Source organism: Pelodiscus sinensis, chromosome 2 (genome assembly GCF_052426305.1).
Source record: "Pelodiscus sinensis isolate ZL-2025 chromosome 2, ASM5242630v1, whole genome shotgun sequence".
Lineage (NCBI taxonomy): Eukaryota > Metazoa > Chordata > Testudines > Trionychidae > Pelodiscus > Pelodiscus sinensis.
The window spans coordinates 17,049,004-17,072,722 of NC_143053.1; the positions used below are offsets into that span (position 1 = coordinate 17,049,004).

The 23,719-nt window shown below is 43.6% G+C and overlaps 1 protein-coding gene across 2 annotated transcripts in view; it reads left to right on the forward strand.

Annotated features, from left to right (window-relative positions):
• The window catches only part of ADCY8 (adenylate cyclase 8), a 217,516-nt gene that overhangs the window by 115,072 nt on the left and 78,725 nt on the right, over positions 1-23,719 (forward strand). For both annotated transcript variants that reach the window (XM_075920134.2, XM_075920135.2), the window contains exons 6-7: positions 6,476-6,634; positions 14,978-15,248. In XM_075920134.2, coding sequence (XP_075776249.1) covers positions 6,476-6,634; positions 14,978-15,248 — 430 coding nt within the window. The remainder of the gene's footprint in view (positions 1-6,475; positions 6,635-14,977; positions 15,249-23,719) is intronic.

The following is a 23,719-nucleotide window of genomic DNA, read 5'->3' on the forward strand; positions in this document are numbered from 1 at the left end:
GCAGGCTAAAGTCGCATTAAGCTATGCAACTTCAGCTATATTAATTGCGTAGCTGAAGTCAAAATAGCTTAATTTGGCTTTTGGCGCTGTCTATACAGCAGGCAGTTGAAGGAATAACACTCTTCCTTCGACTTCCCTTAGTCCTTTTGAAATTATGGTTACAGAAATCAGAGTAAGAAGCCTGTTATTTCAAAATTATTTCAAAATTATTTCAAAATAATGGGCTTGCTATATAGACATGAGTTATTTCAAAAAAAGCATGCAGTATAGATATAGCCTAACAGTGTAATTCCAGAGTAAATCCATTCCTGAAGCTGCTCTAAATTATATAGGGCCCACGAGGTGTACAGATAGTGCGGAATGGCTTGCTAGTTCGAACTATCTAGCCCGTGCCGCGTGTAGCCGCGCGGCACGGGGTTCGAACAAGCCGGCATTTAAAAATGGAGCCGGACGGCTTATGCAAATGAAGCCCAGGAAATTCAAATCCCGGCCTTCATTTGCAAGTGCGGTATGCCTACATTACCCCGCTAGTTCGAACTAGCGGGGTAGTGTAGACATACCCTTAGAGACTAATAAAATACAATAGTTCTGTAGAACACCACATTCATCTCCTACAACCCCCAGCTTAAATCTCTCCTGTGCACCATTGACACTCTACAACCTATCTGGAAAAATGATTCCTCCCTTTCATAGGCCTTGGGAGACAGGCCAATCCTCGCCTACAGACAACCCCCTAACCTGAAGCAAATTCTTTCCAGCAATCACACTTCACACCTCAGACACACTCACCTAGGAACCTACCCCTGCAACAAACTCTGTTTCCAACTCTATCCACACATTTATACAAGTGACACCATCACAGGACATAACCACATAAGCCACAACAACAGAGGCTCATACAACTGCACATCCTCTAATGTGATATATACCATCAAGTGCCAGCAATGCCCCCTGCCATGTATATTGGCCAAACTGGACAGTCTCTATGATAAAGGATAAATGGACACAAGTCAGATATCAGACATGGTAACACACATAATCATGGGGAACATTTTAACCTACATGAGCACTCATTAATGGATTGTAAAGTAACTTATGAAGGAATTTCAAAAGCCAACTACAGAGAGAGAGAGTGCGGAATTGGCCGTCTTATGCAAATTGGACACTATGCCTCCTGGCTTGAACAAAGATCTGTACTGGATGGCCTATTGTAAAACCTGTTTTTCTTACATTTAACGTCCTATTGACATCAAAATTTAAGCATGGGATACTGCCAGCCCACTCAGTTAGCCTCATTAACACCAGCACTATAACTGACAGGTGCTTCCACCCAGGAGTGGCTCTAGATGAGCTGCTGGCAACTGGTGCCCTAGGCAAATAGTGCGATCGGTGCCCTCGCCTCCAATCCCCTCAATGGCCGTTTAATTTGGCACCATAGGCGACCGCCTAGTTCGCGCCTATGGACAGGCCACCACTGCTTCCAACCTCCTCCGTTCTTTTTCTGTTATAAATTCTGAGGGTCCCTCCTTTTCTCTCCACTCTGCTCATCTGAGGAAGTGGGTTTTGCCCACAAAAGCTCACGATACTGTGTATGTATGTGCGTGTATATATATTTGTTAGTCTTTAAGGAGCTACAGGACTACTCATTGTTTTTAAACGTAACTACTAGTTACAGAATGTTGAATGCAAACAAAACCTCCAGGTCCCATTGAAGTCAATAGGAGTTTAGCCAAAATAAAACTCTGTCTGCTGATTTTTTTAAAAATGTTGACAACTTGGGAAATTCTCATGAAAAATTGTTTCATTGGAATTTTCCCAAGATCTATCCATTGCCTAATGCCTATCCTTTATCTTTTCTAAGGCTTAGATCTGGCTGGCTAAGAAAGTTCTAAGCACACAAAAACAGTCTCTTCTGAAATGCTGGTATTGTCTTTCCTTGTCATAGGCGTCGTTCATATCCTAATATCTCCTTTCAGTCAGGGCCCAGTTTCAGTGCCCAGTGGGCACTTCTCAAATCAGAGAGCTTCTTTTCTTCTGCTCTCTGATGTTGACTGCAGAGACATGATGGAAAGAAGTCCCATAGCATTTGACAGATACTGTAGATTGAAAGATTGAGGGCCAGGCCCCAATGCTGAACATACCATGTAGAAATTTGCTCTTAATTGCCTTTGAATAACTGCTAGAGAGGAATAAGTTTTACTTCCATTTGCCAGTTTTGACACTGGACTCAAAAAGGGCAAATCCTAAAAAATAAAATAAAAAAAGAATTTTGGAGAACAACATTCAGAATGCCATCAACTCCAAGAGACAACAGTCCAAGAGCAAGTAGGAAATTATTTGCCATAATAGGTGTACTTGAACACAATGCTGGTACAGTAAGAAACCCATATACGCTGGTTGTTTATAGAGAAACATGTTTTGGTTCAATACATTGGAGAACAAGTGCCAAAAAAATAATTCATCACTGTGTAAATCTCAGTCCACACCTCTTGTCAAGGTCACTGAGACCTCTTGGTGTCTGGATCTGAAGAATAAGTGCTAGGCTAGCAAAATAACAGCTGCATAGGGACATAGCACAGTCATCATTTTTCTAAGATTTTCAAAAGTGTAAGAGAGGACAACAAAGGTGAATTGCTTTTTCTGCGAATCCTCTCATTTGATATCATTTCTTTCCCATTTTGAAACTCAGTTTCACCCATTGCAGTGATGTCCTTGTTGACAGTAATCAAAGGCCAAGGACTGAATGGAAACAAGCAATTTATCCTTCTGTCCTTAGAAATGACCTGTTTGAGTCAGATTTCAGGCTGGGGTGCAGCTGAGGTGCAATCATCCACCATTACTGTTGACTTCAATGGTAGCAGGCCTGGGACTTGAATAAAGGAATAGCAAATTTCAGCCTACCGTGCACTTTATTTATTCTGAGACTGCCAGCAGGGCTGTCAATTAGCAGTAGTAGAGGTTTTTTAAGGTGAATTTAGAGTTCATTAATGTTAGATTGACAGCTCTGAAGACTCTGTCTGTTGTCACAGTAGGTATAGCTCAGGTCACTTAGTTGTGAGCTACTCCACTCTGACCAACCAAAGTGCCTCATCTCTCTCTGGGAAGGGCCACCTCTGAAGTGCAAAGTTAGGCTCTACTCATTTAGTGTAAGTTCATTGTAAACCCATCCTTTAGCTCAGGTCTTCATCTAGTGTAGTTGCATTTAAATGGAGCACATAAATGGGCATCCTGTATAATAGTCGGGGGAAGGTATTGCCTGCCCAAATCTCCAACCTGGCCCCTCCCACACTCCGCCTCTAGAACACTCTTCTGGGCATGGAGTGTTGCTGCCCCCAGTGCCCTCCCTCCCTGAGCTCTGGGGCCGAGGAACTGGGGACATGCACCCTCCCCCTCCCCATGCTTCAGGGCTGAGGCATGCACTTCACAGAGCCTTTGGGACTGTTAACAAAGTTGCCTAGTAATGTCAACACTGAGGGTGATTTTTGAGAAGTGAACTTTACCACACAACAGGGCACAGCTGAGGGTTTGGGCAGCTTAACTCGCATTTCCTGATTTCCAGACAACTGTAGCATTTCCTTAACAAGCATTGCTTTGCATTGGCTTTGTTTGTAGAGTATCTTTTGGACTTCAAAAAATGGCAATGGTGCATATAAGTTCCTAAATCTGGGACTGTCGGTATTATGGGTGATCTGGAGGTGTTCTGTCCCGTGCTCCTTAAGAGATTTCCCAAAGTAAGCACCTCCCCTTGTGAACCTGTCATGTTGGGAAGTTGGGTAAAGCACTTTACATTTCCCTCAAGTCTGGAACATTTAAAATATAGCAAAGTGGTGTTTCTTTCTGCAAACCATCCAAAGAAAAGAGCGGTGCTCACTAGCCCTCTCACATTTTACAAGGTCTGCTGAGGGATTGGCACTTTTGCTAAGTAACTAAGATAATCATCCATGCGTACATGATACAGCTTCCATTAGCTATGATTTTGATGAGCTTCATGAAAAGCCCTGTGCAAAATGAACTGTGTGAGCATGCAGGGGACAATTTTCAGTTTTCTAAATCCCTACCAATTTGTACAAGCACACCTCAAGACTTAGACACAGGAAGGTCAATGGCAGAATACGTCCATCGACACAACCACTGTTGCTCAGGTAGGTGGTGTCCCAACAGCATTTACACCAGAGGTCAGCAACCTTTCCAAAGTGGCATGCTAAGATTTAACCCTTCTTCCCAGAGCCATGCCACTCTCCCAGGAGAGGGGGAGGGACACTCTCCACTGTGCGGCCCATGGACTACCTGGGTCAATGTAAACCTTTCTGCAAATTACCAGTTGCTAATGGAAACTCACTGTTAATTAGACCTGAGCCATTTTGTTAGTGCTGCAGCTGGGGAGAACAATTTAATTTAAATTAAACAGATTAAGCATTTTAACTCTCTCATGTTAGTTTATCAAACTTCATTTTAAATAAAGTAAAATATTATGTCCAACACTAAAGTTTTCAATGTTTTCTTTATTTATTGCAGAGGCAGTGAACCTTTTTGGGGTTGGGAGTCACAGACACACAGAACAATCAGTTGGGGACCACACAAGCGAGAAGCATAAAGACAACTCCAAAAACTCCCAACCCTCACTGATGTAGTCCCCAACTGAGACACCTCATTCCTTTGGTGCTCCAGTCCTATGGGGTGAGGGGAAGAGACAGAGAGGACTGGGGTTCCGGGCTTCCCATAGGCCAGATTTACTTTTCTGGGGTTCCAGACTTAGTGAATTTTGTGGCCCCCCTTAGATTCTGGGGTGGGAACAAAAATATATGGGACAGGGCTGCCATGAGTGGGATAGGGATACAGGAAGGAGTGAGGAGGGAAGGGTCTGGCAGGGAGTTTAGCGGCAGGAGAAGGTGTGGGGTGGGGGTAGAAGAGGGAGTTTGGGTGGGAGGGAGTTGGAGGAGTAATGCAGAAAAGGTGAGAGGGTGAGAATGCAGCCAAATAGCTAGTTGGGGAAGAAGGCAAAGAAGTGGGGAGTAAAGGAAAGTGCAGCTTCTGCAAAGTAAAATTGTATCCCCCCTTACATCTTCCCTCTGCTCCAGCCTCGATTCCCTCAGCCCCATGACCCCCCCCCCCGCCTGACCCCCTGCATAGCCCCATCCCCCTCCGTGCAACCCCGGCCCCCTCCCATCCTGCTTCTTCACTGTCCTTCATCCCCCTTCTGCCCCCCACTGCGCTCACCGGCAGCGCTGTGGCAAGGAGAGGTGGGGGGGAAGAGTCTCTTCCTTGCTTGGACCAGCCCTTTTCCTGCAGGCTGTAGCTCTGGGCCTGGGACAGGCAGAGCCCAGGGCTGGCTCCAGCCTGGCAGGGTGCAGAAGGATGCTGGGCAAGGGGCTCCCTGACATTTATCGCCCCCCCCCCCCACCTCATCAGGAAGCCAGAGCTAATGCTCCATCCTGTAGCTGCACGGCTGAGGCTGGAGCCGCAGCATGTGTTCCTGGCTGCGTGGGGGGGAGGGGCAGGGCTGAGCTCCCACCCCACATGCCATGGGAAACGGGCTCATGTGCCACTTGTGACATGTGTGTCGGGGTTTGCTGGCCCTTGATCTACACTAATGGTTTATGCTGGTACAGCTATGACACCACAGCGGTGCTTCTAGAGTCCCTGCAGTGGAGACGTGGCCCAAGGTAGTGCTCTTTAATAAGGCTTGTTTCTGTGCCAGATTTTAGTTATGCAACCCTAGCCATTTTGACTTCAGAGCTGCTCAAAAAAGATCAAGAGATTTTTGTTATAATGGGAAAAGTGTATAGTTTTTCAATCCCTTCATATTTTAAGAATATTTTTTATCCAAACCCTCTAATGAATATTTCATCTTTGGATGAAGACCAATCCTAGAAAATGTCAGCCGGATAAGGGAGGTTTTGGAAAGCGATTAGTTACTCAGAGTAGGAGGAGGTTAGGGTTAGGGTTAGAATAGGAAATATGTATCTTAATTAAAATAGCTTTAGTTATATCTTAAATATTAAATATTCAAATATACTTTTATGGGAAAGGACTTAATGGACCCCACAGTTGCTTCCATTTGACCCCCCTCTCTGTCCCCCCCCACAAACACACTCTCACACATATATATATATGAATATGTGTGCCATCAAACATGTATGCAATCCAAGTTCCTCTGTGGTAATCCACTTTTCAGAACCATTTTATGATTGCATGTACTCTGTCTCCCAGGAAGTTAACTATTAATTGTACAAGGCTTCTCAAATATCCCCACATGCCAAATCGGTGTTGCATTTTACAGACTATACTTTTTAAGCATGTGAAACCTCTGAATAATGTTAGTTCTGCACTATTATCTGGCAAGGCCTGCACAACAGTCACTGCAGTGCAGTGGAGATATGATTTTTCCATCTGGGTCATAGTTGCAGCCTTCTGTGGAGTTGATTGCATGAGCTGATTTTGTATTTCTTTGTGTATTTTGCTCTTTAAAAAACAGGTATGTCAGGTCAAGGACAAAGCATGACATTGACATGCGGATAGGAATCCATTCTGGATCGGTGCTGTGTGGGGTGCTGGGCCTACGGAAATGGCAGTTTGATGTCTGGTCGTGGGACGTGGATATTGCAAACAAACTTGAGTCAGGAGGAATTCCTGGGTAAGCCGTGGCATGATCCCATCAGCTGTAACTTTTGTTTGCCTTCGACAAATTAACTGTCTTCCCAAAATTTAAGTAGGCTTGATGCAATGTATAAAGGGGTGATACTGAAAAATTGGCACTTAGCAAAATCTGGTCAGAAGATCGTCACAAAATTCACAATGTTCAAGCTCTTCTTCTTAGATACCAAATGACTCTCCCTTCCACCTGCCACAGCAGGCAGATCTTTTGGGAAGGGCAACATACCTCATTCTCATTGCTCTCTTGCCTGCCATGCAGACCTAGATGTTGTGGATCTGGCTGTAGGAAAGGGAACGTTGCCCTCTGCAAATAGTCAGTGAAAATATTCAGCCAATAGCCATTCCTAAATGTAGCAGGGCTTAGCCAGTCTGGCTTCAGGCCCTGCTCCTCCCTCAGTTTCCTTTCGTTCCCCATTAGTCAGACTTCACCCTGCAGACAAATCTCCCACCCAGCCTTCCTAGCTAAATCATTGCTTTGACGACAGGGCTCTTGGTCCCCTACTTTCTAGGCTTGCTCCCTTCACTCCAGACTTCCTAGTCTGATTCCTGATCCTTGCCCTTCCTAGGCCTCCATTTGGGATCCAAAGGAGAATGTATTTCTCCTGCCTCTTTTAGACTCTCTTCCAAATGGTCACAAGCTGTATCTTACATTTTCCAGCAGACCTGGTTCTGAGTCACATGCTCCTCCATCACATGATCTTTATATTAATTCCCTTCACCTGAATAGATTAATTAAACCTGTCACAGTTGAGGCTGAGTCCCAAACCCCTTAAAGGGCCAGCTCACCTTGTGACAGCATGTCTGAGACTGGAGGTATACGTATACTTTTGGTTCATGGTTCTCTCCTCTAACTAGCATGCAGACTTCACTCCTTAGTACATTGGTTCCAAATGCTGGCGTGAGGAACATGGATGCAGTTTCCCTGTGATTTTACCCAAGACAGGGGAGCATTGTCACATGTTTCATAACCTGCCAATCAAATTTTATGGAGTTTGGGAAAACTTACCCTCCAGGGATTTTTCACAATTTACCAAATTCTTTGAGCTGCTAATCTGTGCTTTGTGACCTTTATGGCAGAAGTTGTACACGTAGGGATATATGTCTTTCCAGTCATCTGCTAAGAGTTTCTTCATCTGAAGTGGCTGCTTCACCCCTGGGCTGAAAAGTTATTTCTACCTCATATGACTTGCCTCTCAACACATTTGGAGATGCACAATTCCTATCTTTGCTGGGATGAGTCAATCACCCTTTGCAGTCAGATCTCTTACCGTTTCAGAGATCTGTTTAAGCTCTGGTCCTGTTCCCGTTGGTGTATCTGGCAACATTTTATTTACTTTAATGATGCAGGATCAGGACTGTTGAGCACAGAAGTAACATCGAGGAAGTACTGAAACAGAAGACGCTGAATGTGATTTCCAGTTCATGCAATGGGAGTTGTGCTAGGCTGGTCCATTCTTTGCATGCCTTAGAACACCCCTTCTACCTAGATCTGCTTTAGAAAAGCCACATTTTCATTAGAAATATTGCTTATACAGTACCCCATCCAAACTGACTGCAAAGTAATTTTCTTTAGGGTCAGTGGCATCTGAGTCAATTCACTAATCTGTTGGTATTTCTTGTGATTGGTTTCTAGGTATTGTTTTTTAAAGAGTGGTTATGCTCAGAAAAAATGAGTCTTCCTCTTCCAACATACATGACCTGAGACTCATGTGCATACTGGAGTAATATTTTCATTAGTGTTTACACCACAGAACTAATACAGATATGGAGGAATGAGTTGTGTCATTTTTGGCTTTGTCATCATTAGCAAAATGGTCAAGCCACGTTCTGCCTCTCAAATCTGTATTGTAATGGATTGAACGCCACCTCTTCGCTGAAAGCGCACAGTCTAAGGCCTACACACTATATTTAGGGCCTAGCAAATTCACAGCCATGAAAAACACAACACAGGTCAGGAAATCTGGTCTGTTGTGTGCTTTTACCCCACACTGTACAAATTTCATGGCAGACAGAGGAATCTTTCAGGTTAGGTTTACTGATCCAAAAGAGGATTGCAGGGAGGTGGCAAGGTTATTTTAAGGGAGCTGCTGTATTGCCATACTTATTTCTCTGCTGCCTTCAGAGCTGGATAGCTGGAGAGTTTAAAGGTAGTGCCCCACCAACAACAATGCTAAAGTAATGGTCACAATACCATACCATGCCACCTTTATCTTCTGCACTGCTCCTGCCTGCAGATCTGGGGAGCTGGGGAGTGGCATCTTCTTACCAAGGGCCCCCTCTGAAGGCAGCAGTGCACAAGTAAAGGTGGCAATATCATACCATGACTTCCTTACTTCTGTGCTGCTGCTCACAGGGCCCTGCTTTCAGAGCTGGGCTCCCAGCAGCAGCTGCTACACCCCAGCTCTGAAAGTAGGACCACTGCCAGCAGCAGTGCAGATGTAAGGGTAGTAATTCTGCAATTCCTCCCCCTCTCCCCATAACCTTGCTAAGTCCCCCAACTCCTTTTTCAGTCAGGAACCCTACAACACTGGGAAATTTCAATTTAAATAGCTGAAATCATGAAATTGACCAAAATGGACCATGAATTTGGGAGGGCCCTAACCATATAAGTCCCCCCAAGCCATGGAATAGAAGGGCTTAGTAAGACTTCAGTGGTGTGCAGATTGAACACTGGCCCTGACCTTGTAAGGAGGTGAAATTCACACTTAGGCTGCGTCTAGACTGGCATGATTTTGCGCAAATACTTTTAACGAAAAAGTTTTTCCATTAAAAGTATTTGCGCAAGAGAGCATCTATACTGGCATGTGCGTTTGCGCAAAACATTTGCTTTTGCGTAAAAGCATCCGTGCCAGTGTAGACACTCTCTTGTGCAAGAAAGCTCTGATGGCCATTTTAGCCATCGGGCTTTCTTGCACAAGAAATTAACGTGGCTGTCTACACTGGCCCTCTTGTGCAAGAATACTTGCACAAGAGGGCTTATCCCTGAGCGGGAGCATTGGAATATTTGTGCAAGAACCACTGATTTTGTACATTACAAAGTCAGTGTTCTTGCGCAAATACTCGTGTCCAGTGTAGACAGGCGGCAAGATTTTTGTGCAAAAGCAGTTGCTTTTGCACAAAATCATGCCAGTCTAGACGCACCCCCAGGGTATGTCTAGACTACATGGCTCCATCAACGGAGCCATGTAGATGAGTTTACTAGACATAGGAAAATGAAGTGTCGAGTTAAATAATCGCTGCTTCATTTACATCAAAATGGCCACCACACTGTGCCGATCAGCTGTTTGGCGGCACAGCAGGGCAGTCTGGATGCACCGCAGTCAACAAGAGAAGCCTTCGTTGACTGCTCCATTATGCCTCGTGAAATGAGGTTTATCAGAGGGTTGACAAAGGCTTCCCTTGTCGACCACGGTGAGTCCAAACTGCCCCGCTGTACAGCCAAACAGCTGATTGGCACAGCACGGTGGCCATTTTGATGTAAATGAAGCAGCAATTATTTAAATCACTGCTTCATTTTCTTACGTCTAGTAATCTCATTTACATGGATCCATCAATGGAGCCATGTAGTCTAGGCATACCCTTAGTGACTTGGAGCACAAAGGATTACAATGACTTGGAGCACAATTTTATGTTCAGATCACAGATGCTGTTTGCTACAGTGAAAGATCAATCAATTCTGGGTTTCTCAGGGAATGTCTACTCAAGCATTTTCTGTTTGGCATGCTGGAGTGTTGAAGTACAGCACTCCAGTGCCCCACACAGTAAGTGTCCATGTGGAGTTCTGCTGCTCCTCACTAAAAGTTGCCTAGTGTGCTTTGACCTATGGCTGTTTCAAGCCAGAGTGTGGCAGTATGCAGTAGAGAACTCATAGGACATGGCTACACAGCAGCGTTATTTTGAAATGATTCACATTATTTCGAAACAACAGAATGCACATCTACACAGCATGCCCATTATTTTGAAATAATTTCAAAATAATGGGCTTCTTACTCCGACTTCTGTAACCCTCATTTCACAATGCATAAGGGAAGTCGAAGGAAGTATGGTCTTCCTTTGATTTCTTGCAGCGTAGATAGCGCTAAAAGCCGAGTTAAGGTACTTCGACTTCAGCTATGCAATTAACGTAGCTGAATTGCGTATCTTCATTCAACTTTAACCAACAGTGTAGATGTACCTTCAGGGTGCATAAGCATAGAGCATGAACAGTGAGTGCATGGGACTCCAGAACGCTATACAGGCAGTCCCCGGGTTACGTACAAGATAGGGACTGTAGGTTTGTTCTTAAGTTGAATCTGTATGTAAGTTGGAACTGGCATCCAGATTCAGCCGCTGCTGAAACTGATCAGTTTCAACAGCGGCTGAATCTGGACACCAGTTCCCACTTACATACAGATTCAACTTAAGAACCCCAGGCGTCCCCAAGTCAGCTGCTGCTGAAACTGATCAGCAGCTAATTCCAGGAAGCCCGGGGCAGAGCAACTCTGCCTCGGGCTTCCTGTAGTCAGCCGCTGGTCAGTTTCAGCAGCGGCTGACTTGGGGACTTCTGGGGCAGAGCAGCTGGGGTGCTGCCGGGTTGGTCTAGTAGCGCCAAGGAGCGGTGCTGTGGGACCAATCGGCAGCGCCCCACCTGCTCTACCACAGGCCCCGGGCTTTGCTCCACGTCTCCCTGGTCTGCTGGGGGGGGCACTAGCTACGTCCCCCCCCCCAGCAGACCAGGGAGATGCGGAGCAAAGCGGCGGAGGACCCGGGCCGGACCGCGGCGCTTCCAGATCAGCGCCGTGGTCCGGCCCGGGTCCTCCGCCGCTTTGCTCCCCGTCTCCCTGGTCTGCTGGCTCCCCCAGCAGACCAGGGAGATGGGGAGCAGCTTTTCTCGCCCCGAAGGAGGCGGGCGGCGGGACCAGGCGTCCTGCCGCTCCAGTCCTCCGGGGTGAGAAAATCCCCATTCGTAACTGCAGATCCGACGTAAGTCGGATCCGCGTAACTCGGGGACTGCCTGTATATTTATATTGCAGCTCAGCATGCATCATGGAGATATGCCCTATAATAAGCACATTTGATCCAGAACCCATTGATAGAGAATTCATATGGAATCCCAGAATATAATTTTTAGAGCCAGTTTTTTGTATATTAAAAGCAGAGCTATTATTTCTAATACATGAGGTGTGTCATTGTGTATCTTGAAATTAACCTGTTTAATCTTCCATTAGACAGAGTTGATAACTGATTTTTCAGGATACCTTATTTGTGAGTAGGTTCAAAAGGCTTGGGCTTGATTCAGGTTTTACATCTTTTCCACAATGATTCATTGACTTCAATGCAAGTGTTTCTGATTTACACATTTTAAGTGAGTCCAGAACCAGCCTCTCCAATGTACATTTTACATGGATGAAGAAAAGTCAAATGCATGTAAAAGGAGAAGCAGAAACTGTTCTTGACTCTACCAGCTGGTTTATTAATATTTTGCCCCTGAATGTGTATTAAAACCAATAGCCATGTTCACAGCTTTACTTAGTGCTGATATCATTTCCATTACAAACCCCATATTTCAGGAGTTTATAATTCAGTCTTCCAGAATTATATTAGACTAAAATTCAGCCCAAAGATAGTCACCCTAGCAACTAATGTATTGTTTTCTATTCTTTATTTATTTAGTCCCTTTCTTAAATTAATTTAGCCTTTTTGGATTTATAAGCTTAAAAACAAAGTCTTTTTCTCAGGTCCGAGACTGGCTTTCAAATCCAGGCCAAATGCTACTTACCATCAGGAAACAGTTTTTACAGTCATTTTTATTAGAGACCTCTAATCTGCGTGGACATTTTGGAAAAAATAATGGGTCGGATCTTCTTCTGATATAAATTGGCATAGATGCATTGACTTCACTTCAGCTTCCTTGATTTATGTTTGCTGATGCTCTGGTCCTGGATTTTAAATGGATGAAGACAAATATTTCCAGTTTCTCCGGATTTTTATTATGAAATGATGTTTCATATTATATATATTGTACCTGATTCTCAGTGTTACTGGATTTCTTCACTGCCAGGCAGTTCAGAAGAGCCAAATGAAATCAGTAGCTTGTAAGAGATATTCACTAACTCAAAGGGTTAAGCACAGACGACTTTTACTACACACATTTCTAGGTCTATCACTAGGATTTTACATAGTATAAATCTGCAATGGCATGAAATAGGCTACAAAAGAAAATTTGCAAAGATGGGAAATATGAGCTAAAGCAAAAGCTAGTGTAAACCAGCAGAGAGCCATTGAAATCAATGCCAATTTATACCACTGGAAAATCTAGCTCTGTGTGTCTTCTACACATTATTCCCAGGGGAATTCCTCTCCAAAAACTTACAAATTCTTCATATAATATTCTATTTGTCAAAATAACACAATACTATCATGGCAGTTTCAATTATTTTGGCAATTTATTTTAAAATCCTGTCAGCAAGTATGTCTGTAAAAAATGCAGACCAAAAAAAAGAGAGAGCAAAAGAGAGAGATTGTTTTTGACAGCTAGATTACTTACTAGGCATTTTATTATAGAACTTTGAATAACTCATTTAAACTACCATGTGGAAATGTATAACCTGCACCCCTCAAAAGTAACAGAGGAGCAGAGAAAGAAGGAAGGCACCTAGGACTGAACATGGAGGGTTGTTAAGTATGGGTGGGAAAAGTATGAAAAAGGTTGTGATGAGGTGAGGTCACAGACAACTGTGTGGGGGTGATTCCGGGGTGCTAACCCGGCCACTGCCATTTACCTTCCTTCTTTCTGGGGCTTCTCACCGACCCTTGGTTGGGGGAGACCAGCAGTAGGATTTAAGTGGTTATAAGTGAGAACAGGCAGAGCAAAGAGCTTACAAACTCAAAACAACAGAAAACACTTAGCTAATTCTAACAATGAAACTTCGGTACACAAACTCATTACAAAGTCGTCCTAAAACTCTCTTTTTCAGCAAAGCCTTCCAAACTAGGGCTGTCCTTCACCCTGGGGTCTTTGGTTGTTTCCCTTGGGTGTGCCAGCCAAAGACCAAAAACTCCTATTTTCCTATGGTTTCTAAAGATTCCCTTATTGTATGGGGAGTCATCTGGCCCATCCCTACCAACTACTGCTAAGACCTAAGGACAAAAGGCTATTTGCATATGATTGTCCAGACACTAAGGCTTCCCTTGATGACTTTCATTCTCACATTTAAAATCCATAAAATATTCCCTACTCCATATGTCTAATTTTACATACAAAAATGATACATACACCAAATAAGATAAACAGATCCAGAGGATTATGACATGAAGATTGAAAGGTTACATGAAATAAGTTGCTCAAAGCACCTTTGGGTTATGTACATTGATGTCCATAAGTCCATTTCATAAAGCATGAGGGGAGGGTGAACTGCCACACAGGTATTTTAGAGCAGGAGGGAGGGTTGTTAAGGAATTGGGGAGCCTCCCCCATCTAGACCCTGGCTGTCTCTCCCATTTAGTCAGGAACATCTGCTCTTGTCTCCATATTATGTCCCTACACTCCCTCATCCCCATGTGTCCCTGCATTACCTATCCCCTGGCTCCATATGTCCCTGCAGCCCTTTCCTCCATCCCTATGAGACTGTGCTCCCTCAACTCTGTCCTCATGTGTCCTTTCAGCCCCTGTTCCCATGTGTGCCTGCAGTGTCCATCCTATCTTCCCATGTCGTCCCACAGCGCCCCAGTTCCTTAAGCTATGCCCCACTCTGTCCATCGACTAGCCCTTCTGAACCCCAGTCTGTGACCTCACATGCCTCCTTACCTGGCTCCACTATGCAGATCGGAGCTGAACAATAGTGTCCTGTTGGGTTTTTTTGAGCTGTCTCTTCAGCCTTTCTGTACCCTTTTATTGCTCTTTACCCTATGCTTAGGTTGTAAGCTCTTTGAGGAAGGGACTGTTTTTCTTTTCTGTTTGTTTACCACTGAGCACAATGGGATCCTGGTGCATGTGTGGGGCTCTTAATTGCTACCTCAATACAAACAGATACATTAATTTATTAAATACTGTGGGCAGCTCTCTACGCCTGCATGCAACCCTACTGAAGAGAATAGAGGTTCATGCAGGTGCCAGTGTTTGACCTTGGGTTCCCACACAGAACTGGAGCCCGTGTTTGTAAAAGAAATGTGGGGATTCTGAGTGATTACACGGCATCTTTGTAATGTTTCCTTATTGTAAAATCATCGGTAGTACCCAAAAGAGCCCTGATGTAAACTGTTACATAATGATGTAAAGCCCTAAATAGTCCTTCCTGTCAAATGATGCAACCAGGATTTAGCACCACTTGTTTCATACATGCAGGAGGATCCATATTTCCAAAGCCACGCTGGACTGCCTGAATGGGGATTATAAAGTTGAGGAAGGACACGGTAAAGAACGAAATGAATTCTTAAGAAAACATAACATTGAGACCTATTTAATCAAACAACCTGAGGAGAGTCTGTTGACTTTGCCTGAAGACATTGTGAAAGAATCTGTCAGCTCCTCAGACAGGAGAAACAGTGTGCCAACATTTACCGAAGGATCGTGGAGCCCTGAACTCCCATTTGATAACATAGTGGGAAAACAGAACGTAAGTCAAACTTTCCTTAATGTCATCAACTATGAAAGCATGCTTGAATGCATCTCAATGATGAAAGCCTCAGAGGAAGCAAATTCAACTTTAACCTTTTCTCTAACATGTACCGTAACTGCAGATGATTAAACAAAATGCCTCAGGACAGAATTAACCCGTGTATCAGAATCGGGGAAATGCCAGGGTTTCATGGTGGAGATGGGTTAGGAGTTGGGTTTTTTTGGTCCAACTAAAATTAAATAATATGCAGCTGAGTTTTCATTGAACCAAACCTCAAAGCAGTAGATTAAATGCAAAACCAATCAATGTAATTAAATGACATTGGATGCGAAAGTCACCATATGTAACTAGCACAATACATTTTCAGTGCACTGCTGTATTCTTTGTCAAAGTCAATAGACAAGCAGATGTATGTTGTGTGGGATGTGCAAATATGCCACAAGCTGATGAATGAGCCAAAGTAAAGAGATGTAGACTAACATGCCCCTTGTGATAACAGTATCACTATTCTTCACATTCTTTCTTTATTGCTTTAAAAAAAAGATTTCAGGACACAATTATGGTTCCCCAACAGGAGATTACTGGAGTCATGACTAGCTAAGCAGAAGCAGGGAGCAATGACAGAAACCAAATGTCTCTCTAGATTGCTCTCAATCAGCCCCTTTTTGGAAAGCATTTCATGTTTGTTGCATGCATCCTGGGATCCAATAATTTTTCAGTCATAAAATCAGTGGTGAAGTGTGTCTGCTTAAAGGAATTAAAGATGAAAAGGTTAAAATGCCCTGAGCTACCACTCTTTCTACCGCATTTGAAAGATTGATGAGTCATAGTGAAACAAGATCAGTTTGAGTTGCCTTCCATGTATATGTGAGAGATCTGTAATGACATGATATTTCCTTTCTTTTGCTGCATGTACTTAGTCCTAGTTGTCTGAAACGTCTATAGAACTTAAAGCTTAGTTGCGTGAAAAGCTCGCTTCGTCAACTGTCTCTTGCCTACAGTGATAAACCCTCACAAGTGATCAATTCTTTCTGAAGTCTTTGAGACTAAAATGGCGCATGATACACTTTGCTCTTATATAAAACATCTGTTTTATATATGTATCTGTGTATTCGCATATCTGCATGTGCAATTCCTTTCAGGTCTCACATCATTTTGTTTATATCTATATTCTTGTTCCATTGGGAATGAAAGAGTGCATGCATGATGCTAAGATTAACTTCTCTGAACATTTTCCTTTTCTTGTTCTTTCCCTTTCCAGTTTTCATAGGCCCAAAACATTACAAATTAGGTTATTCCCCCCATTTCCATATTCTCAGCTGTATTTTAGCATGTTGCTAACAATGAATAAAAAGGAGTATTATTTTATAACATTGTTGATCTTCCATCCCGTAAGCCAGTAAAAAGTCCATGAAAATTACTGAATGAACATATTGTCAAAGGGGTTTGCACTTTATAGCAACAAAAGAAATCAAAATCAACAGATTACTTCTCCCTATTTTGATGCAATGTAATTTTCCCACTATTAAAAACATAAATCATGTTTACTATATAACAATTCATTAGCAGGCAAGAAACTCTAAATAACTAGTTGCCGTATGAATGAGTCAATTATGTAATTTTTCAATTTTAAAATCATACAGTGTGCATTGTTGTTCATTAATAGTGGGTTGAGCTAATATAAGCTCAGAAATCAGATGGCATCTTTAAATTATGCTGTTAATTTGTGTCTTTCTCCAATGGCCACTCCGTCTTGGACAAATTAAACATTCAACAGTGTTAATTATCCGCAGAACGATCATTTGTAGCAGAGGAGGTTGAAGATCTAAGAAGCATCAGTTTGACAGCAAAGCACTGAATCTTCTTTAGCATTTTCCAGTTCTCTCAAATCCCCTCATTAAAAAGTGATCAGTTATGATACGATTTGGGTAACTCAACTCATCTGGTACCCGTGGCTTAATTCTAGGCTTTGCTGGGTCTTTCAGAATTAGACACACAGTCTCTTCCAATGTTTCTCCTCCAACCCACAATTCATCACATTTTATGTTTTCCCCTATTTTGGACTAGTGGCCTATGAGAGTGGCCTGGAAGTATGAGATTTCATTTAGAGGCAAAATAAGCATTCTACACATCACACGCATGTAAAAAAGTTAAAGTTACCAGGCTTGTGAGATAGGTTTGATTATGAATTACACTGCGGTTCAGTGCTGGGTTAATAATGGCACTAGGGATGCCATGGAGACAGGCCCATGCTCAGAAGGGATCCCTTCCTGCTCTGCTTATACTGCTCCTGAGATCCCACCAACGTGCTGCCTCCTATCCCCACAACTTAATCCTCTTGACCTGCCCACAGGTCAGCTGAGGGCTCCTCTCTATGTCATGATCTCACCCGCCAGCTTCTCTCTGACTCTGGCTGGACCCAAGTGCACCTCTAGCTCCGGGCAGTCTCTTTTTCCCACTAACTGTGGGGTCCCACCTGTCAACCTAGAGCACAGCCACCTGGGGACCGGAGCAGAAGCCTGGCCAGTGGGAGGAGGGCACAGCATAAAGGGCTTGGCTGAGCCCTTCCAGGTAAATATGTCTTGAGGGAGCCCAGCTAGGGCAGGTCCTGGCATGGCTGATGGTACCAGTCCTGAGGGGCCAGGATGATTCCCCTCCCCAGGACCAGCCCTGTCTGCACTGGTACTTCAAGGCTGGTGAGGGTGGCCAGGAGGAAGGGAATGGGAGAGTGGTCTGTGGAGGGCCCGAGCGGGAGAGTTGGGCTGAGAGAGAGTGGGGAAGATCTGTATGTTGGGGCACTAAGGTATGGAGATTCTCTGTGGGATGCTAAGCAGTTGTGGTGGGACTGTGTGGTGGGACTGGGGCAGCACTGGGCATAAAGGTTCCAAGGGGGCACTGGCCATAGTGAATCAGGGGTGTCTGAGTTTTGGGCAGGGTGTGATGTGTCATGGACATTCTGGCAGCACAATATTGGGCAGATCATTGGGTTTTTAAATAGTGCCCTCGCACTGGGCTGGGCAGAAGGGGAGCCGTCCTCATCACGCCATGCATCTGGCTGGCCCCTCGCAACACCACCCCATGCTCCAGAGCCCCCATAAGGGCCCACAGAGATGTTTGGTGCCAAACCCACAAAAAGTTAATCCAGACCTTTTGAGGTTGTGTGTGGCTATGATGCAATCCAGTCCATGTCCAGTAGTGGAACGGAGCTTATTAGCATGGCTGTGCACTCTGTAAAGCACAGACCAAGCCTCTAGCCCCTGTGGTATATGGTGGAATTAGATTCTCCCTCTGTGCTTTACAAAAGTTGCAAAAAAGGGAAGAATTTGGACCCTGATGTTACTCAGAAGAAATTTGACAGAAATGGGATGCAAATACAAAAACCCTGGTCTAAGACAGCCATACAGTGTATGCACATATTCTAGTGTTGGCTGTGGTGACTGTTATCAATGCAGGCATCTAATAAACAATGTATTGAAGATGCTATTGATTTTAGAGAAGTCTGAACAACTGGTGTAAAGATCAGGAGTTGAACATAAAGAGACCAGGGTCATAAAGTACAGGAAACCTAGATTCAATTCCTACGGCCAACATCTTATTTTGAGGTCAATAGCCCCTATGCCATAGTCTTACTGGATTGAACAGACAATGGAAACTTGCCTTTTGTTATTTAAAACCATCCTATAGTGTTTAATAGAAAATCATATCCCTGCTATAGAACTCTACTGTAAAAAAGAAATTTACTGAAAAGTTATTGGTCTCTACTCCTACTCATTTTTTATCATTTTTAGATTGAATTTTATAGAACTCTGTTGAAAGCTTATGCAGTTCTTTAGAACTTGGACACAGAGCATCTTTCAATGCTTCAGTATCTTTGTAAATCTTGATCTTGGACGAGGAACATAAGATGACCTGGTCATAAGATATTAGATGTCCCAGGGGAAAAAATCATTCCTTCCTATTTTTTCAAAAATGTGTTTAATTTTGAAAAAGACTTTTTAGAAATTTTACCTCAGATTTGTGTATGTTAAGATATTTCTGCATCCTCTGCTTTCAGTTTATTATATTTTATGTCTGTTTTTATGCTCTGACACCTTTTGATCTTTTTGCTTTAAAGTCCAGTTTCTGCCCTCTGGCATCAGCGTAAGCTCAGTTAATGGCAGAACTTAAACCTGACAACTTGTGCCTGTGTCATATACTATAAGAGTCAAATTCTAGAAGTATACACTCTGCTCAGTTAATGGGAATTTGACTGCACCATCTTTTTTAAACTAACTGTAGCATGAATAGTCTGTCGATATTTACAGTGCATCATATTGAAAGCATGATCCTTAAGCTCTGCCCGTGTGCACTCCTTGAGTCTAACAAATCAGGAAGCAAAACAAAACTCTTTTGGTACCATATGGTATTACTGGAGCTGACAGGATTGTTGGGCCCCTGGGTAATGTGGGAGGGGGCGGCTCCATGCTCCCAGAAGGGGCGGGGCCTTGGGCAGAAGGGGCAGGGTTGGGGTAGACAGCCCCCAACACCTAGTGACCTCCTGCCGGCCCTCAGAGCCAGCACTAGCACATAGTGCAGGGCTCTGGAGTGTGCCATCCAGCACTCTGGTGGGGTATGTCTACGCTACCCCCCTCGTTCGAACTAGGGTGGTAATGTAGGCAACCGGAGTTGCAAATGAAGCCCGGGATTTGAATTTCCCTGGCTTCATTTGCATATTGCCAGGTGCCGCCATTTTTAAATGTCCGCTAGTGCGGACTTCGTGCCCCGCGGCTACACGCGGCACAGACTAGGTAGTTCGGATTAGGCTTCCTGTTTCGAACTACCGTTACTCTTACCATGAGGAGTAATGGTAGTTTGGAATAGGAAGCCTAATCCAAACTACCTAGTCCGTGCCGCGTGTAGCCGCGGGGCACGGAGTCCGCACTAGCGGACATTTAAAAATGGCGGCGCCCGGCAATATGCAAATGAAGTCCAGGAAATTCAAATCCCGGGCTTCATTTGCAACTCTGGTTGACTACATTACCACCCTAGTTCGAACGAGGGTGGTAGCGTAGACATACCCGTGATGATTCTAAAGGACCCGGAGTCTTTAGAATTGCTGGGCCCCAGAACAATTGTCCATTTTGCCCCCTCTCCTCCCCCGCTCCCCCATTGGTTGGCCTGCATGCTATGCGATCTTCTAAGGTTCCACTTAGCCAGCTGTTATGTTCTGAATAACTAAGTTGGCTCTGGATCTTTTTAACCAAGCCCCATTTCAAAGCTAATTGGATATAGATAATAGTGTAATTAGTTTTATTATTGCATTACTGCATTATGGTTCAGCTGGAATATGTCAAATCAAAGCCTAGCCCCTGAAACTCGCTCAGGGTTTTTCCTTATGTTTTTTTCAATTATAAAAACAAGGAATCCCAGGGCCATGTGAAGTATTCTACTATTTCCTCCAATATTATCTAGGCCTAAACCTGCATTATCCCTCAATGCAAAACTGCCACAGGGAGGTGGCAAGTAATGAGCCTGTCTTATTCATTTCTTTTATAGCAGAATACAAACCTTTAGAGATGAGCTCACCCAAGCATTTGAAGTAATGTGATTGCAAGGTGTTAACATGCTAAGGCCCAAAACCTAGTCACAATGAAGTCAGCAGAAGTTTTGCTGTTGATTTCGACTAGATAAGGATTCCCACTGAAGCACTAGATAATGCTGGGAAATGCCTTGTACTGCCAGACTGGAAAGTTTTGTGTCAAAACCAAATTATAATAACTTCACTTGGCTGGTGGTAATAGGCATGTGAAAAAATTTGAAAGCCATGTGCTGAACTGCATTATTCATGCCTTTTTGTCTGCCTCACAAGTTCTCTGCTCACTAATCCACTGCCTCCCTTAGGACATACTTATAATTCCAAATCTCTAGACAACATCAAACAGACCCCGTTTTAAACCAGTCAACTTACTGGAGAAATGTTTCCTTCTTTTCTTTAATATTACATTGGTTTGAAGTGCAGGATTGGCACTAGGGGAGAAATCCTCGGCTGATTGAATTATCAAAACAATGTACTCCAGCTGATTTGTCCCATGAGATGAAATCCTAGTTCCACTGAAATCAATTCCTTACTTTCAAGTAGGAATAAGGGATCTTCCAGAAAAGGGCTTATTTTCCGGAAAATCGCGTCTAGACTGGCGCTTTTCTCCGGCAAAAACCCCGCGCCGGAAAAAAGCGGCAGCCATGTAAATGCAAATGCCGCAGGGGGATATTTAAATCACCCGCGGATTCACAATTCCGAAGTGTCTCATTAGCATCCCTTTTCCGGAAAGGGATGCCAATGTAGACACAGCCCCATTGATTTTATCTCACTAGGATTTCACCCTAGAGTAGGGGTTCCCAACCTGGGGTATGCGTATCCCCAGGGGGTACGTGTACCCCCAGGAGGTACGGGAATCTTGTCAAGGGGGCATGGGGAATATTTGGTAAAAATAACTAGATTATCCTAATTGAAATATTCCAAAAGTAGTAGTATTAGTGAAAAAAGTTGTGGATTCTAGAGTCTAGAATTTATTTCCTTTCATATTGAATGGGGGTACAGGAAGGTTTACTAAAAGCCAAGGGGGTACAGGGACCGAAAAAGGTTGGGAACCCCAGCCCTAGAGTAAGAGTTTTCTAAACTGTACTACTTCCCTCTTGGAATTCCACTATTGAAGGAGCATGGTTTTAAACAGAGAGGGAGGTGAAATATCATTCCCATGCAGTATTTCAAATCTCCCTGAAATCTTTCTAAAGTTGTTGTGTTTTTTTCTAACACATCTTCATCTGTGTTTCAGTAGAGCCCTGTCCAATGGTTCCCTGATTCTAAATGGGGTCTTAGGGTGCTCCTGTAATATAAATGTGAAGATTATCATTGTGATATCTAGAACACATACTTGCATGATATAAAGGTTTCAGTGCTGTTCGTTTTGGATGGTTATCCTGTAACTCCTGAGTACAATGGTTATCCCAAAATTGGATCAATTAAATCTTTGGAGCACTCCATTGCATATTTTATGCTGTTGGCAGACAGACACACACACAGCAGTGGCCTTTTAAAAAATGACATTTGTCAACTGTTAACCGCAATCATATCATAGACACCCCAGTTTTTCCCTAGACTTAGAACAAGAGTGATAACTCTATGCCATCTGTTGACAAACCTGGAACTGTTTTGTGCTGACCTCTGTATATACTCTGGATATAAAGCATTCTCTGGCAGTATGCAAGCAGGGATGTGACTGAAAGCACCGTACATGTTGTCTTTCAATGAAACTCACTCATACTGAAGAAAAAAAAAGTACATAGGCCCTGATTCTGCCACCCTCAGTAATATTAAATAGTACTTGACTCTGAAAATAGCTCAATTGCTTTCAATGGCATTACTTAGGGAATAAAGTACTACTGCGGATGGCAGCATCTGGCCCTCAATACTCATATGGATCGCCAGTGTTTGCTCCAGACAGCTGTATTCCAGGCAGCATCATAGGCTGGATGCAAGTATTCCATATTGGCTCCCCTAGCAGATACAGAACAAACTATGGGATGTGCTGGGCACAAGTGGATTAGAACTTATCCCTTTGGTTGATGACACACATATGATCCCTTTTACACATTTGTATTGCTCATTAGGGAGACTATTTGCTTCAGTGTCTTTGTATGAGAGAGAGAGAGAGAGAGAGAGAGAGATTACATTGTATTCAGATAGGAGTAGCTCTTCTTTTTCCTGGAGAAACATGGATTGTTACAGTCCAGTTCCCTCCTTGTCCCACCACAATTGCCTTTGCCCTTGTCAAAATTAGGTGGAATATTTAGAAACCAAAAACTCTAAACCATTTAGTTAAAAGATGTGGCAACAAGGTGATTTTCACTTCAAATTGAGCAAAATTACTTTACTCACCTGCTGAGATGAGGTGAGATAATTTCCCCCAAGTATTCAAGAGTTACCCTGGTAAACCATCAAGCACTTGTCTCCCCCTACTTCCAGCTGAGCTATAATATGACTTAATTCTGAAGACAACCAAACACTTCAACCTCTACAGGGATCCTGTTCTTATATAGAACCACATATGCTTCAAGCCTCCATCCCTATACCAGAATATCCATAATAGCTTCACCACAGAGCCAAAGTTTAAATTAACTCCTTCAAGTCCTGGTAACATCTAATATGCACTGAAGGAGAGGACATTTTTGGGTGTTAGGGTGTCATCCAAAAACATTGAAATCACATTTGTATGTTCCTAAAATCTCAATCCTCATAATTCAGGGCTTCTGCCAGACAGTTGTAGGACTCAGGAAGGACCTTTATGGGTTTTTGTATCCTTCCTCTAACGTGCCAGAGGTGACCTTGCCTGCAGATGGAACACTAGGAGGAGTGAGCCCATGAGCTGAGGTGGTACTGAGATTTCTATCTATCAGGTGCTTGACTGGATGGGTCTTTCTCACATATGTAG